Below are 18725 nucleotides of genomic sequence, written 5' to 3'. Positions count from 1 at the left end.
ATGGGCTCAGGAGGGAGATCGCTCCTGGGTGTTCTGCGATCTGAGTAGGCTGTGAGTTAAGATGGCAATGGGCTGGCTCTGGGTTTGGAACACTTAGTTCCTAGGCAGCACTAAGCTGCCTGCGCCCTGAGAGATCCAGGTGGGTTCTCCCCGGATAGTCAGTGGGAAGGGACTATGGACTCACCCATGAGTTCAGGAATAAGCACTCCTGTGGCTCCTCTGGGTCACAGCAATCTGCAGGCAGGCCGCCAGTCCTGATGAAACTTCGGTATCCTAATTTTAACCATACTCACTTCCAAACTTAGATTTGTCAAGAAAGCAGTAGGTCTAGTGTTTACATGCACATATGTATGATTGAAGACAGTTAAAGTACTTATTTCCCAGGCTATCAGCTACTCTGATTCTTCCTTGAGTTACTAAGTCTATAATGGGTATTGTTTTGAGCTGTCTGTGGATAATCCGTGCTTTTTATAATGTATGTACATACAAGTATGAAATTATAATATTATTAAAGATATTTCTCTGGGAATTGTACCATGGAAAATGCTAAGCTGGTGACTTTCTGGACTTTCAGAACCTCAGCACATACAACAACATGGCTCTTCAGGTGGTCAACCAGGAAGGCAAGTCCGACTATGAGGTGCGACTGGCTTCAGTACTCAACACAGACCCTGCTCTCGACTCTGAATTGACTTCCAAACTGAAGAGCTATGAGTTCCAAAGGGAGCCATTTCCAGGTCACCCGGGGGAACTATGCCCCATCCTCCAGAAGGTAGTAGAACACTTGGAAAAAAGGCTTATGCAGCCAACAGCCACCAGGAGCAAATGCTGGCCCAGTACGTGAAGAGCTTCACCCAGGGCTCCATTGAAGCCCATAAGAGGGGCTCCCGCTTCTAGATTCAGGGCAAAGGTCCCATTGTAGAGTTACATTGGCTTCATTGAGAGCTACCGTGACTCCTTTGGCTCCCAAGGAGAGTTTGAAGGCTTCGTGGCCATGGTAAACAAAGCCATGAGTGCGAAGTTCGAGCAGCTGGTTCCAAGTGCTGAGCAGCTGCTGAAGGAGCTACCCTGGCCTTCTGTCTTTGAGAAGGATAAGTTCCTCACCCCTGACATCACTTCCCTGGATGTCCTCCCCTTTGCTGGCTCTGGCATCCCTGCAGGCATCAACATCCCCAACTATGATGACCTGAGACAAACAGAAGGCTTTAAGAAGGTGTCTCTGGGGAATGTGCTGACTGTGGCCTATGCCACAAATCAGGAGAAACTCACTTTCTTGGAGGAAAAAGACAAAGACCTGTATATCTGCTGGAAGTGGCCGTTCTTTGCAGGTGGGGGGGGAGGGTTACATGAGCTGTTGGGCCACGGCAGCGGCAAGCTCTTTGTACAGGATGAGAAAGGTGCTTTCAACTTTGACGAGGAGACAGTGATCAACCCAGAGACTGGGGAGCAGATCAAGAGCTGGTATCAGAGTGGACAGACATGAGATAGCAAATTCAGAACCATTGCCTCCAGCTATGAGTACTGGGTGGAGAGTGTGAGCCTCTACCTCTGCCTCATCCATCCCCCAAGTGCTGGAGATCTTTGGCTTTGAGGGAGCAGATGCAGAAGATGTAATCTATGTGAACTGGCTCAACGTGGTTCGGGCTGGACTGTTGGCTTTGGAGTTCTACACCCCAGAGGTGGCCAACTAGCGAAAGGCCCACATGCACGCCCGATTTTTGATCCTGAGGATTTTTCTGGAAGCTGGCGAAGGATTGATTCGTTACCATCACTCCCACCATGTTACCATCATTCCCACCACAGGCTCTGATGGGCGCCCAGATGCTCGTGTCCACATGGACCGCATCAAGATCCGGTCAGTGGGCAGACCTGCCTTAGAGCAGTTCCTCCAGAGACTCCGGGTACTGAAGTCCACAGGGGATGTTGTTGCAGGGCGGACCCTGTACGAGGGCTGTGCAACGGTCACTGACACAACTCCAGAGTGCTTCCTCACCTTAAGGGATACAGCACTGCTACGAAAGGGATCCCGGAAGCTTATTGTTCAGCCCAACACTCACCTGGAAGGCTCAGAAGTACAACTTGTAGAGTATGAGGCATCAGCTGGTCTCATCCGATCCTTCTGTGAGCGGTTTTCTGAGGATGGGCCTGAGTTGGAGGAGGTTCTTAACCATCTGGCCAAAGCAGATGCTCGATTCTGGAGGGACAGGTCCAGGAGGCATGTGGCCAGGCTTGACAAGATGTGTGGTCTTTCCCCTTTTGTCAAAGCAGGGTATCAGTGGGTTTGCATTGTGTGTTTAGGAGTTGGGGAGGGGCAGGAGCTTGAACTTTGGTACCACCTCAGCTGAGGGTGGTGATGCTAACCCCCTCCGTTTGTCAGTACTTTCCAGTTTACCGTATGTCCTCAATTCCTGGATCTGCACTGCCATCTACGGCAGGAGCTCAACGGGGTGCCTAGTCTGGTTTTCCACATGGGAAGGTGGCAGTTCTGAGAAGTGACTGTTCTAGGTCAGGCAGGTGGCATGTGACAGAGTCAGGGCTCAAAGCATTCTCACCAAATCCTGCGCTCTTCGTATATTACTCTTATAGCCAGAAAAATAAATATGACAACACCAAAAAAAAAAAAAAAAAAAAAGTCTCTCCTCAGTTTTCCTAACAGCTTACTTAATTTACATACTCAAAAGAGAAGTCAAGTTCCTTTTAAAACACTGCATCTTGCAAACAATCATATGATGTTCGTATAATCAATAGGAAACACACCATGATGTGCCATGATTGCTTTTATAAAAATCTACAAAATTGGACCCTTTCCTCCCCAAATTACCTCTTGGTCATGATGATTTGTGCAGTAATAAAAACCCTGACTAAGACAAACACAAAAAACCTTATATGTAACCCTTTAAGCTTTTGCATATCTCTCAATACTTAAATTTTAATTTTCCCCTAGTATTTCAAGGCTAACCTCCCTAATATGCCATTGACTCCAGCCACACCACCTGGGAGCCCCTGCCTGCCAGCTCTTCTTTGTTGGGACACAAGCTGCCCCATTTGCCAACAGTCACTTGCCAAAAGTTCATTCTTTCTTCAAAGACCAAGTCTGCAGTTCTCGGGATGCCAGAATGTCCATCTAATTTGAAGTGACTGAGATAGATTCTGAAGAAATGTCCATTTTCAAGAAGCTAGCCTCATTTTGAAACCTGCCCTTTTTCCCATTGCAAACAAATTTTCTGGTTGCAATCACTTTTGCATTCTCTTTAACCCTAAAGATCTAAACCTAAAGATTTAAACCTAAAGTCTTCTGTGTTTTCAACGTCATTTGTTCTTCCCTTTGTACCATAACCAGCTGGCAGCCAAGGGATAGATGGCAGTCATTGTGAATTTCTAGCACTAATATAGGTAACCAGCAAGTATACAATCAGAAACAACAGGAGGATGTCTTTAAAGATTCAGCAGCAAAACACAAATTTATCACCACGTATGATGAAGTTCTGGTGAGTTAAAATTGTGGACAAGCATGAATGCATCAAGGGGCAGTGAAAGAACTCGTATCAGCGTTGCCGTGGACTAGGGCTGAGTGGAAGAGGTGTGGTCCACTGGAGGTCTCAGGCCGACACTTCACTGACAAAGGCTCCATGGTGAGCTCTGACTCCCTGCGCATGAACTAGGAATGCTGTTCACCCAGCCTGCCCCCAGGGTCTCCATCCACAGGGCCATTGGGGTACTAGTCAACCTCTTTAAAGGACATGAACACTTCAAGGTCATTAAGCGAACACTGTCCACAACCAACTTTCAGATTTATACATTATTCTCTAATCTGTTGTCATCAGCTACATGTAATCCATGTATGTCTTACACTATTTCTATCTTTACATAATACTGGGATTTTCTATTATTTAAGTAATTAAAAACTTACCAGCATTTCCTAAATATTGTCCTAAGTGTATTTTAAAATTTTTCTTTCATCCTCTAGCCAAAAATTATCATAACCAAGGGTGCCGTCTTCAGATTCCAGGGCCATAAAACTGGAATATTTCTGGTTTACTACGTAAAAAAATCTTTTTCAGTCCTAACCAAAATTCTCCCATAAGATAAACACTTTGTGGCTTGCAACACCATAGGAAGAACAACAATATCAACTAACTAGACGCCTCCCCCCAAGCTCCCGGGGAATAAACCACCAACCAAAGAGTAAACATGGAGGGACCCATGGCTCCAGCTGCATATGTAGCAGAGAATGGCTTTATCTGGCATCAGTGGGAGGAAAGGCTCTTGGTCCTGGAAAGGCTCAACACCCCAATGTAGTGGAATCGGGGCGATGAGATGGGATTGGGTGGGTGGGTAGAGTAGCACCCTCATCGAAGCAGGGAGTAGGGGATGGGATAGGGGGTTTGCAGAGGGGAAACCAGGAAAGAGGATAACATTTGAAATGTAAGTAAATAAAATAGCCAATAAAGAAAAAATGAATTAAAAAGATAAACCCTTTGTTTTAATGCCTTAACTCAGTATGTCGACACTCTTCAGTGTTTCCATAACTGAGGGGACTCATCAGTAACTGTCACGGGAGACTTGGCCCAACTCATTTACCAGCTGATATTTAACTTTATTTTGCTAACAACTGCTAATCAGTTCACTAGACTGAACAGGACCAGACTGATTCCTTTTGTCTACCAAATTCAACTTAAAAGTGTATTTAAAGACTAAAGAAAAAGTCAAGTTTTACCTTAGGGCAGGTCAACAGAAAACTTGTTGAAATTTTATGGCAACTAGCAAATAATGTGACCCCATAAATGCCCCAAATCAACTGCTCCCAAAGAAACATTTCCCAAAAGCACTCAGCTAAAGTTGCTTTTTCTACCTTGGAGAATACTTAGGAATAAATATTTATTTGTCTAAAAGCAGTTTGCAATCTACCTATGAGTGAAAACAAACCACAACCACACTAAGACCTCCCCAGATTTAAGTCAATATTTCTTTTTCCCCCCATTTTTTTATTGGAAATTCTCTGCATTCACATTTCAGACTCTATCTCTTTCCCACAATCTCATCCCCATCCCCCTCCCATTGCCTCCATGAAGGAGCTCCCTCTCCCAAACACTCTCTCCCACCTCAGCACCTTGGTGTTCCCCTATACTGGGTAAACAAGACTTTGCTGAACCAAAGGCCTCTTCTCACACTGATGTCAGAAAATGCTGTCCTCTGCTGCATATGTGCCTCGAGCCATGGGTCTTTGCATGTGAACTCATTGGTTGGTGTTGCAGTCCCTGGGAGGTGTAATGGGTTTGGTTACTTGATAATGTTGTTCTTCCCATGGGGTTGCAGACCCTTTCAGCTTTTTCAGTCCTTTCTCTAGCTTCTTCATTGAGGTCCCTCTGTTCAGTCTGATGGTTAGCTGCAAGCATCCTCCTCTGTATCAGTATGGCTCTGGCAGAGCCTCTGAGGAGGCATCCATATCATGCTCCTGCCAGTAAATACCACTTGGCATCAGCAACAGTGTGTGGGTTTAGTGACTGCATATGGGATGGATCCCCAGGTAAGGCAGTCTCTTGATGGTCTTTTCTCCAATCTCTGTTCCTCTATTTGTCCCATTATTTCCTTCCATGAGTGTTTTGTCCTCCCTTACGAAGGACTGAGGCATCCACCTTATGGACTTCTTTCTTTTAGAGTTTCATAAGTTCTGTGAATTGTTTCTTGGGTATTCAGAGCTTTTTGGACTAGTATCCACTTATTAGTGAGTACATACCATGAGTGTTCTTTTATGGCTGGGTGACATCACTCAGGATAATAGCTTCAAGTTCCATCCATTTGCCTAGGAATTTCATGAACCTGTTGTTTTTAATAGTTGAGTAGTACTCCACTGTGTAAATGTACTATACTTTCTGTATCCATTCCTCTGCTGAAGGACATCTGGGTTTTTTCCAGCTTCTGGCTATTATAAATAAGACTGCTATGAACATGGTGGAACATGTGTCCTTGTGAGATGTTGGTGCATCTTTGGGGTATATGCCCAGAAGTGGAATAGCTAGGTCCTCAGGTAGTACTATGTCAAATTTTCTGAGAAACCGCCAGGCTGATTTCCAGAGTGGTTGTACCAGCTTACAACCCCACCAACAATGGAGGAGTGTTCCTCTTTCTCCACATCCTTGCCAGCAACTGCTGTCATCTATGGTTTTGATCTTAGCCATTCTGACTGGTGTGAGGTGGAATCTCAGGGTTACTTTGATTTGCATTTCCATGATGAGTAGGGTTGTTGAGCATTTCTTTAGGTGCTTCTCAGCCATTAGATATTCCTCACCTAAGAATTCTTTGTTTAGCTCTGTACCCCATTTTTAAGTAGGACTGCTTGATTCTCTGGAGTCTAACTTCTTGAGTTCTTTGTATATATTGGATACTAGCCCTCTGTCAGATGTAGGATTGGTAAAGATCTTTTCCCAATCTGTTGGTTGCCATTTTGTCCTTTTGACAGTGTCCTTTGCCTTACAGAAGCTTGGCAATTTCATGAGGTCTCATTTGTTGATTCTTGATCTCAGAGCCTAAGTCACTGTTGTTCTGTTCAGGAAAATTTCCCCTGTGCCTATGTGTTCTAAGCTCTTCTCCACTTTCTCATTTAATAGTTTCAGTGTATCTGGTTTTACGTGAAGGTCTTTGATCCATTTGGACTTGAACTTTGTACAAGGAGATAAGAGTAGATAAATTTGATTCTTCTGCATGCTGACTGTCAGTTGAACAGGCACCATTTGTTGAAAAGGCTGTCCATTTTTCATTGAATGTTTTTAGCTCCTTTATCAAAGATCAAGTGACCATAGGTGTGTGGGTTTATTTCTGGGTCTTCAATTCTGTTCCATTGATCTACCTGTCTACTATCTCTGTACCAATACCATACAGTTTTTACTGGGATTGCTCTGTAATACAGCTTAAAGTCAGGGATGGTAATTTTCCCTGGAAGTTTTTTGCAGACCATGTTTCTTGAATGCACATTAAAGCTACTGGCTTTCTATGCCCCCATAGCCACCATGGATTATAGCAAATATGGGCATTCCTAAAATGCAACCACTTAAATTATGAAATTGCAGGATATACAAATTCAGAGGGTTAGAACATAAGGAATCAGACAGTATTTAAAATCAGAAAACTATGACTAAGATATTAAGGTGTTTTCCCTGGATATTTTAGCTACTACCCTATTAGAACTGAAATGAATAAATACAGAAAAAAGTGGTCACATTGCAGGCTGGGCTCCTACAGGACCTTTTAAGTTCATGGTGTTTACATGCTCTAAGCTTCTTTCAGCTTCACTCCAATCTCATGCTTAAGAGTTAACTGCACATTTTATTAAATCTCCAATATAGTTTAATTATAATAAGCGTGTGACAGTCTCAGTTTGAAAAAAACTGTCTGTCTGTGGATCTTCTTAGTAAAAGCCCTTACCATCTTCCCATAAAAATAATCAGGAGATAAAGTGACATGTATAATGTTCTTTTAGTCAAGAGGATGTACTCAAAGGAAAACCAGAGACTATGCTAACACAAAGCAAACACTTAACTTCCTATAGCTCAGTGGTTATGTTGAAATTGACCAAATGGCTTCTGAAATCACTGGTATGCCTAAAACCACAACTAACCAAATTCTTGGATGGCATTATGGGACATTAGACATTAGGACATTAAAATTATAACAAAAACTATATTTAATTAAATGTTAAATGTTAAAATAACATAAAAATATAATAAACAACTTTAGCTATTTCAACTAATACAAAATGTGAAGTGTTTAAAAATATTGGCATTCTGTTTGCTGTCAGAAGTGCTGCTGCCACAGTGCCATGACATAATATGATTTCACAGTTCACCCAGGGTTTGTACTATTCAAATGGGAAGAACAGTAGTGTACTATTACTATCTTATAGTGAGAGTTTTATAAATCAAACCATTTGAACTAAATGTAATTTTATAAAACTATCACTAAAACCAAGGTTGTGTGCTTTGATTCTACTTATTATATTTTAAAACTATGACTACCTCTTTTTTTTCTTTTTTCATTGTATGAACAATTGGGAAGAACCTGCCAGAACAACTGGGTACAGAAAATAAATATCCAACTGAAAATTTTCACTCAAATAAGATTTCAATTCATCTCTAAAAAAGTTTTATATCTTTTTAAAATGTATGCTTATAGGTGTTTTGAATGAATGCTTGTCTGTGTGCCTTGTATGGGCCTGGTACTCTTGAAAGCCAAAACAGAGTTTTGGATCCCCTGGAACAGGAGAAACAAATAGTTATGAGCACTAGGAATTGAACTCAGGTCATCTGGAAGAACAGCCAGTATTCTTAATTGCTGAGCCACATCTCCAGCCCAGATTTTTTTAAAAAATAATTTGACATAACAAAATAGAATTTAAACCATATTTTATATTCATATAGGTTTAGCACTCTTACATTCATATAGATTTACCAATACTAATACAATTTAAACATAACACATCAAAAAAGAAGAGAAAAGGTAAAACAGAAATATATAATACTTGACCTAAAAGGTCTCCAAATCCATCCAGATAATCACACCACAGCCTTTGGAAGTCAGTTGTTCCACTGAACCTTCTCTGAAGCACTGTCCATCTTCCTCCTCTGAAATCCACAGTACCTATAGTGGGCCAGGAAAATACTAAACAAAACAAACAAACAAAAAACAAACAAACAAAAAAAACCACACCTTGTTCTAATTATTTGAGATTATATAACTCATTCACAACCTATAGACAAACAAACACAAGAACATTTCTAATACCATTAATTCATATTTTTAATTCTCTAAAAATATTACTACTTAGACAAACTCATAATTAACATAACGACGGCCCTGTGTGAAATAATTTTTAAAAGATATACATGTTTGCCATATTTATTTACTCCTCAGTACATTCAAGAAGAACGGCACTGCTGTGCTATGGCAGAGAGACGGCTCACTTTAAAATAACCTTGTTTTTTCAGTTATAGTGCTGGTTTTTAATGTGTTAAATTTGGTTGCCTGATTGCCTCTGGTTTCTCAAACACTCTAGTGTTTCTCAATCTGGTGTTCAGATTGGCATTTCAAGACAGAAAAGCATGATCTGAGCCCAGTCAGCAGGTGTTCACAGGTGCCTCAGTTGAAATTGTATAAAATGTACCTGCTGGGTTACATAGAAATGACAGGAGAAGAAATCAAAATAATTCACACTACCAGAAACTTCCCACTCAGAGACAGAAAATTAAAAAATAATAATAATAAAAAGGAAAAGCAAGCACTGTGAGGGAAGCTGGCCCTGCACATCCCCAGGGCAGGTGGTCACCAGCTCTCACAGACTGAGAAGCTCTCCTCCTACCACTGTTCACATCCAGCTGTGGGAGTGTAGGCAGAGTGACTTAGGTGGTTTTAAAAGTTCTGCCTACTCAATTCCTAGTTTGTTTTTGACATCTTGTTAATAGAATTTTCAAGAGAATATGTGGCAATACCTTCAGGAACAGAATCTGGTTATATCTACTTAGAAAAAAAAGATTGTTGTACAATATGAGGGATCATAATTATTTTATACATGAGAAAGTACCCCAAAAATTATGTCTACACACACATATATCTTTTCTATCCTTAAGCATCATGTGCAGTAGGTTTCTACTAGAAATACAAGCAAACGAGTAATAAAGATGAATAAAATATAATTCGTATTACTCAAATTCAGCATGGATTAATTTGTCAACATTACTTATGCTCAAATAAAATATTTTTTCTATTAATTTTTTTAATATTTGAAACAAAGTTTCACACATTATCATCAGAAGGAAGTACAGCTGCCAGTAGAAAAGTACTTCAGAAAGCCCCGAGTCACAGCACATCTTTATCATCTAGTATCCATAGTAAATTAAAGCAAGGATTTATATTACACAGTTCTGTCTTCATAAAGGTAACAACATAAAAACCTTACAACAAATGGATTTACTTTAAATAGTGTAATTATGGAAACTTAGATAGAAAACTGAAATTCATGGCCTGGGTGGAAAATGTAAAGGAAACCAAACTTTGAAACTTAAATATTGCTAATTTACTTAAATTTTCAAGACAAAGATTAATAATAAAAAATAAATATTACAAAAATTGTAACTTTAATATTAAATTAAGTTATGTTGACATTTACTTTATAGCTAGATCCTTCTGGAACCACTAGGTGTTTTAGTGACAGAGCCAACCGAACCCTAAATACCAGTGCAATCCAAACCTAGGAAAATAAAACTTAGTGCGCATTTACTTGTACCAAAGACACTCACTTAACAGCAGAAACCAACAATCCTTGATGAAATTGTTGTCACAACTTCTAATGTGATGTCATAAAAAATTACCACAATTTTAGAATTCAAGGGAAAAATGAAAAAGAGGAATTACAGGATTTCAGCTACAGGAAATCCTCACAAATAGCATCTGTTTTAGGGATTAGTATTTTAATATTCTGGGGGTGGAGAGATGGCTTAACAGTTAAGAGCCCCAACCGCTCTTGCTGAGGACCAAGGTTATGTTCTAAGCCCCCAGATGGTGGCTCACAACTGTCTGTAACTTCAGTGCCAGAAGACCCAACACTCCCTGGTCCCTGCACACTTGTGATACACAAACTCACACTGGCACACACAACATACATATAAATAAAAATAAAATAAATCTTTAAAAGTCTCATTTGAGATCAGCACTTACTTATTGTATAATTATGTGTTCGATTTTCCAATGAAGTTAACCCAAATTTATCTGTAATATATCAAGGATGAGTAGGGAGGAGAAAAGCTTAATAAGTAGGTTAACAATAACTAACGCATGCCAACAACAAAAATATGGAAGGAGTCAGTTTCATCAACAAAAATACAGAGCCTGGTGTGTGTTCTGTCTACAAAAGTTAAAGCTGTAGTGCCCGACACCAAAAGCATTAATTTCCACAAAGGATTATAAGTATATGTGCGTAATACCATATGCTAAGAAGTATTACATCCTATCTAAAGATATCCTAACAAGAATTTTAAATTTCCAACTCCATGATGTAGGAATAAATAAGTTACATTTTAGTACAAAAAAGTTAACTTTATATTTATTTCTGCATTAAATGTCTTTTTCTTTTAATTGTTATATCCCAGTTTGAAACATGAGAGAAAAAAATATTTTTCATAGGTGGGAAGAGCTCTGAAGCTTCTCTTCTGAATGAAAAGTACTTATTAATAAAAGGCCAGGGTGGGACGCTCAGGATAAAGCACCTACAGCTACTTGATGATCAACAGATGTGAAATATTATGTGGCTTCAGACAGAGGGACAGTCCCCTCAGCCAAGGAAGGGATGCATGGTGTAACTGGGTTAATGGCAGATATTAGTCCCAGGCTGTTAGCAAACAGTGTGAGTAGTGTGTTCAGAAACTTTTCAATGCTCCAAGCTGTTCAGAAATTGTTGCATATTAAAACAGAGTGTGGAGGCTGAAATACTAGTGCTCTTACCATGTGACTGAACAGCTCTGGGAGGAAAGGGATCCAGCTGTTTTCTAAAAATCTCTGTAGTCAAAAGAAGAACTCAATTCATGAGCTCATTAACCTAAACACAGACACACAAGGCAAGGTTATACTTAGCTAAATTATATAAATGCTGTCTCTAAGTCTCTCTAAACCAGCAGAGGAATGCCTTCCCTTAGTGTTTTAACACAACAAAGACATAAATAGCAATCGTTCACTCAGTAGTGTCCCTGCCCCTGTGGCTCTATTCTTGCAGTGCCTAAAGCACTGCTGGATTTCTTACTGCTCCCTTCGCTCTTCCGGACTCAAACTCCACACCAGCCATTATGGGTGATGCTGTTTCCTTGCTCTTACACTCAATAGCCCCTAGTGTAGCAAGATTAGGTTCTTATTCTTTCAGTCATAATTCCTAACACATTCCCAACCTCAGCAGTCCTCCTACCCCTGCACCAACTCATAAGTGTGTACCCATGGAGTCTAAGGAAGCCGTTCCCTCCTTACCCAACGTTGTAATATTTACAGTGTTTACTCATCTCTCACTGCTCAGCTCACAGGCTCTCTCTCGTGAGAGGCTTCCCATGTCATTTTGACATAATTCAGATTATCTCTACTTTTCCATATTTGTTTTCTCATTAGCTCTTGAATGAAGGCTGCTGCTTCACTGCAGTGTTATACCAAGTCTCAGATCATACCATCATACCTGGTGAACATCAATGCATAGAATGAAATGACTGTACTTCCAGCAAGGTATTTCAATGTGCAGAGGCAATGCAATAAAACGCCTAGAGAATTCCACACCTGGCTAGAGAAGTGGTCCAAAGCTGCTTGCTGCTCATCCATTACATTTCTTAGTAGTTTTTTGCTACTTCTTATATAATAAACAATAGAAGTTTGCAAGTTTCCTTAATGAGATAAAAGAATGACTGCTAAACTTTACATTATTATATCAAGCAATTACAGGGAAAATAAGAAATTTCATTGATTTGGGATAAATAAAGAATAATTTCTCAATTTATCAAGTGAATAACTATATATTTTATTTAGTATATGTTTGTTTAAAATAGGATCGGCGCCCACAGAGAGCTTGCCACACACCCTACAGGCTGTCTCAGGAGGAATTGCTTGGAGCTTCCTGGGGACAGAAAGCTTAGTGCACTCTGGAATCTGGTCCTTTCTGGCCCAGCGAGAGGGCAGGGTGACCCCCATCAAGGCTCGGGACTCACCTGCAGACGGCTGAGCCCCCAAAGAACTTTTGCAAGTGCTCTCCCACCTGAGCCCTAAGCCTGCCACATACACTCACCAGCTGTCTTGGGAGGGAGCACCTGGTGATCTCCTGGGCAGATAGGGTGGTGCACTCTGGGATCCGGTCCTTTCTGGCCCATTGAAAGGGCGGGTCAGACCCACCTGCAAACTGCTGAGTTCCCAGAACAGCCTCACTAGAGCTATCCCACCTGAGCCCACAGAGACAGAACAGAGTCACTGCAATCAGAACTCACTGCCTGCCCACAAAGAGCCAAACACCCAGAAGCAATTTCTTTCCTGAGTCCACGGGACCTCAGACCCACAGGAGAGACAGACTCCAGTCAGAGACAACAAGATCACCTATAATCACAGATAACAAGATGGCAAAGGAAAGGGAAAGAACCTAAGCAATGGAAACCAAGACAACCTGGCAACATCAGAACCCAGCTCATCCACCACAGCAAATAGTGGATTGCCAAACACACCAGAAAAACAAGACTTAGACTTGAAATCATACATCATGATGATGATGGAGATCTTTGAGAAGTGCATGAATAACTCCCTTAAACAATTACAGGAGAACCAAGAAAAATCACTCAAAGTACTACAAAAAAAAAAAAAAAAAAAAAAAAAAAAAACACAACCAAACAGATGAAGAAATTGAAAACAGAAATAGAAACAATAAAGAAAGCACAAAAAGAGACAACCCTGGAGATAGGAAAACTAAAAAAGAAATCAGGAGTTATAGACGCAAGCATCATCAACAGACTACAAGAGATGGAAGATCTCAGGGACCGAAAACAACATAGACAAAACAGTCAGAGAGGATGCAAAACCCAAAAAGCTCCTAACCCAAAATGTCCAGGAGATCCAGGACACAATGAGAAGACCAAACCTAAGGATAATAGGAATAGAAGAGGGAGAAGAATATCAACTAAAAGGCACATAAATATCTTCAACAAAATCATAGAAGAAAACTTCCCTGTCCTTAAGAACGAGCTGACCATGAACATACAGGAAGCCTACAGAACTCCAAGTAGATTGGACCAATAGAGTACTACTCAGCTATTAGAAACAATGACTTTATTACATTCCTAGGCAAATGGATGGAACTAGAGACTATCACCCTGAGTGGGGTAACCCAGTTACAAAAGAACACACATGGCATGTAGTCACTGATAAGTGGATACTAGCCCCAGAAAGCACTGAATACCTAAGAAACAACTCACAGACATCATGAAGCTCAAAAAGAAGGAAGGCCAAAATGGGGATGCCTCAGTTCTCCTTAGAAAAGAGAACAAAACTCTCATGGGAGGAAATGCAAGATCAAATAGAGGAACAGGGATTGAAGAAAAGATCACTCAGAAGTCACCTCACCTTGGGATCCACCACATATGCAGCCACCAAATCCAAGCACTATAGCTGATCCCAAGAAGTACTTACTGGTAGAGATGCCTTCTCAGGAACTATGCTAGAGTCATATGGATACAGCTGAGCAAGCTTGCAGCTAACCATTGGACTGAACTCAGGAACCCCAATGAGGTCGCTAAAGAAAGGACCTAAGGAGCTGAAAGGGGTTGCAACCTCATAGGAAAAACAACATTATCAACCAAACAAACACTCCAAAACTCCCATGGACTAAAACACCAACCTTTGTGCACACATTGAGAGATCTATTGATCCAGTTGAATATGTAGCTAAAGATAATAGTGTCTGGCATCAATGTGAGAAGAGGGTTTTGGTCCAGGGAGGGCATGTTTTCCCAATGTAGGGGAATGCCAAGGCAATGGGGTAGAGAGGGTGATTAGGAGGGAGTGCACCTTTGTGAAGGCAAATGGAGTAGGAGGGGGGATGGGAGCAGGGCAGGGGAAAGGGATAACATCTCAAATGTAAATACAGAGTATCTAATTTAAAAAAAAAAAAAAGAAAGAAAAATGCTAAAAAACAAAACAAAAACAAAAACACAGGATTGGCCAAAAAAAAAAAACAATTGGTTCAACATTTTTTAATGTAATTATGCTTCCTGATAATATAGATTTTCTCAAATGATCTATTTAATTAAGAAACAGCATTCTTAATGCCCACTCTCACTTTTAGGATAAGAAGTTTAGAGGCAAGAGATATAGGGTTCAATTTATTTTTGGAAGTGGAAGACAGAATCTCATGTATCCCAGACTCACTTTGGACTCCTTCCAAATCCTCATGCCTTGATCTCTCAAACTCTCAAATGCTGGGATTACTGCACAGGTGGCCACTAATTACTATTATACAATAAAGTAGAATGCAATTGTAATTTATTTGCATATCAGGCCAGTTAATTCAATTCCTGGGACCCACATGGTAGAAGGAAAAAACTGACTCCTGAAAATCGTCCTCTGACCTACACATGTGTGTCCTGGTATGTGGATGTACATACATGTATGTGTACATGTATACACACACCCTAAATAGAAATTAATAAGTAAATGAATGTAAAAACATTAAGATTCAGGTTAGTTTCTGTCTAAACTTGTATAAAACATTTTCCATTGATTGATTGACTGATTCCTTAGACTAAAAATATCCGATATTCCTTATTTCTAAAACAGCTGCACAAACACTACAAATACTTTCCCTCAAGCATTTGAGATCATGTTGCCATCCTGTTGTAGTGTCTAATATTTTTGACACGGAAAACTGTCCTCGGAGCTGGAAAGATGGCTCAGTAGTTAAAAGCATGGACTTCTTTTGCAGAGGACTCAGTGGTTTGTAGTCAGGTGTAACTCAGGTTCCAAGGGATATAACAACTTCTGGCTTCCTCAGACACTGCAAGTAGACACACACACACACAAAATAAAGATATTTTACATATCAACAACAATAAAACTACGGTGACTAGAAAATAAACATCAACTATGACTGCTTCCCAGTCTGAGACAGTCTCACCTGTGCTAACAATGGTAATGATGTCCTCTTTACCAAAGGAACTCATGCTTCAGACACATTTTCGAAAAGGTGTGCATTTCTATGCTTATTCACTAGAATGGCTAATAATTTCTAACAGTGTTGAGTCTGTTATCCAGCTGCATCTCTCACTGGTATTTCCAGGCTTGTGCTATCTCTTACTTCTCCCCTGAATCTACACATCTGTCTTAAGGGACCAACGTGAATTCAGGATTAGACTTTGGCACATTTACATTACACAGAAATTAAGCACAGGTCAAAGTTTTGCACTCCCTAACCTGTGAATGACTGTCCTATAGGAACTGAATCAATCAGATCCCCTACCCCAGAGGTCTTTCCTCACAGCACCTCATTTACATAACAAATGGTAGGAATTACTGCAGCATGACTCAGCACAATTACATAGGGAAAAAATCCCTAATTGTGACCCTTTTATAATTTGTTTTTTAATGGATATTTTCTTTACTTACATTTCAAATGTTATCCCCTTTCCCAGTTTCCCCCTCTGGAATTCCCCTATCTCATACCCCATCCTCAATTCCCCTGTCCCTATGAGAGTGTTTCCCCTCACACCTATCCACCCACTTGGTCCCACCTCCCCACCCTGGCATTCCCCAACACTGGGGCATTGAGCCTTCATAGGGCCAAGGGTCTCTCCTCTCCTTGATGCCCAATACGGCCACCCTGATCTCATTATACCTGAGGTAATGTTTAATACTTACTGCATATAAAATGTTTTTCTTCTCAAGTTGTTTTGGTCTTAGTATAACATGACTCTTTACAATCCTCCTTGTACACAGAATCATTACTTTGACTTTTCTCTTTGAGTTTAGCTTTATCTTCTACATTGTTACCTACTAGAGAATACTTCTTATTACAAAATAGAAAAGAAAAATGTATGAAACTATGCCATCAGACCTTCTGCACAGTATGAAGACTGTAGAAAAATATTAGAATTTGGAATATTCAATGAAGATGATCACTTAAAGTGTAAACAGAACTAATTAGTTTAAATTTCCACAGATAAATCTTATTGGTACAATCTGGTTTGGGTCAGTGCTTACATTGTCTCTTTTTCTACTTCAACTCCAAACATACTTGCTTTAAGGTTTGCTTCCACCAAGACTTGGCAGTTTTGACCTTTACTTTCATCATGCATGAATGTGACAAGACATAAAATCCCTTGGAAAAGCGCTAAGGAAATCCCTCAGGTATATCTCCAGTACTTCTAGCCAAATGAACTTTCTGCTACCAATTGTTTAACACCGTAGAGAAATGTGTAGGGAGATTTGATTTCACATAAAATAGCTAAAGATTTGAAAGAATAACATAGATTTTAATGTTATCATCCATAAAATTAAAAATATGAAATTTTGCTCTGCAAAACTTGGGGATATAACATTAAAAGAATGATAGCACCTCACACTAAGAAATATTTCCATTTGTATGCAATTGTCTCCTCAATATTAAGATACTGTGACTAACCTGTATCTATTTAATAGCCCTATTGAAAGTTGTAACAAGTTTGTCCTGTTTTCTAGACACTGAGAGACTGGTATATAGCTAACTATATTACAAAGATATTTGCCCTTGTAAAGAACTTATACTATTCTAAATTTCTTGTTCCTTCTCTACACCTCTATAATAATTGACAGACTGATGTTTTTAATTGATGTATTTTATCTTTTAAGCAACACTTAAATATACGAACAAACATTCAAATCCTCCGTTATAACATTTCGTACCATATATAAGCCATCACTCTGATTTTGTTTTAGATAAGATATTCTTATATCTTGTTTAACTACCCACAGGGCTTCATTTGAAATGTCAGTTTACAGATTACTTTTCTTTGTAAAGAGTGATTTTTTATTACCCATGAAATGTTTCATTATCAAACATAATAGGGAAGCTTTGAATTAAAATATCTTTAAACAATCATTTGAAAACTTTCTTTAAATTTAGTTTCTCATTTTGAAAAAAAAAAGTAACATTTAAGAAGTCTTAACTTCTGAGATGAAATTTTAATTGTTCCTTAAAGTATATTTGTTGTATAATTTGTATTTTCAAGGTTCTATTATATCTCAAAAGCTAAAAAGGCTTTATAAGCTAAAATAATATTGCTAAAATTCTTTCTGTAGAATGATGAACACAGCTGTCTTGTACAGCTTCTCCAAAATGAAAATACATACACTTAAGAGCAAGAGTGATGCTTGGAATGTATACATCATATTTTTCTTGGATTAGTAAAAAACACTTCCTGATATATCAGCTCTCTGTGGGAAGAATGGTACATAGAGTCATCAGTTAAAAATTTCTGGAAATTGTACAGCACAAACACACATGACATTACTAGCTTCCATGCCCTTTCTGGAATTTGTACAGCACAAACACATGCCAGTACTTACTAGCTTCCAACCCCTCAACTGAAACAACACCCCTCAGTAAAAAAGGAGGCAGTTCACATATTAACTGACACAAATCCTTCCCACTGTTTCAAACCCATATATCTTATAAAGTCATTTCATTCTTTTATTTATCTTTTGATTCACTTGTTTACTTTACATCTTGATCAAAGATTTCTCTCCTTCTCCTTCCAGTCCCTTCCTCTCATTCCCCTCCCCATCCCACACTTTCTTTCTCCTCAGGGAAAGGGGAAACCTCTCATGAGGATCAACCAGCCTTGGCGTATCAAGTTATAATAAAACTAGGCACATCTTTTCCTACTGAGGCCAAACAAGGCAGCCCCATAGGAGAAAGGAGGTCCAAGACAGGCATCAACGTCAGAGACAGTCTCTGCTCCAGTTAAGGGATCTGTATGAAGATCAAGATGCATATGTGTTACATATATGTAGGAGGCCTATGTCTGTTCCATCCATGTTCTCTGGTTGGTGGTCCAGTTTCTGTGAGCCCCTCTGGACCCAGGTTAGTTGATTCTGTGTTTTCTTGTAGTGTCCTTGGGCCTTTAGGGAAATCAGAGAAGGGGCTAATGAAGTTGAAGGCTTAAGCTGGGGTGGGCGTGGCAGAATGAGGGTAGG

General features: G+C 39.8%; 1 protein-coding gene and 1 pseudogene across 2 annotated transcripts; one reads left to right on the top strand and one right to left on the bottom strand.

The window, feature by feature from the left end:
- On the top strand, nucleotides 1-2345 carry LOC308430848 (dipeptidyl peptidase 3-like; annotated as a pseudogene). Its single transcript has 2 exons — nucleotides 1-44; nucleotides 515-2345. The product of its transcript is annotated as a dipeptidyl peptidase 3-like (transcript).
- Nucleotides 2346-3718: 1373 nt separating this feature from the next.
- On the bottom strand, nucleotides 3719-17918 carry ANGPTL5 (angiopoietin like 5; the record flags this gene model as incomplete). Its single annotated transcript, XM_080930135.1, is given in 14 exon segments — nucleotides 3719-3729; nucleotides 3911-3949; nucleotides 3952-4048; nucleotides 4050-4073; nucleotides 8516-8634; nucleotides 10184-10217; nucleotides 10221-10240; nucleotides 11491-11563; nucleotides 11567-11584; nucleotides 12301-12404; nucleotides 16410-16431; nucleotides 16435-16557; nucleotides 17812-17864; nucleotides 17867-17918. Coding segments are annotated over 14 exon segments (789 nt in total).
- Nucleotides 17919-18725: the final 807 nt, after the last annotated feature.

This window comes from Micromys minutus (assembly GCF_963924665.1).
Source record: "Micromys minutus genome assembly, chromosome: 16".
In the NCBI taxonomy this organism is placed as follows: domain Eukaryota; kingdom Metazoa; phylum Chordata; class Mammalia; order Rodentia; family Muridae; genus Micromys; species Micromys minutus.
This window is presented reverse-complemented; position numbering and strand designations above follow the sequence as displayed.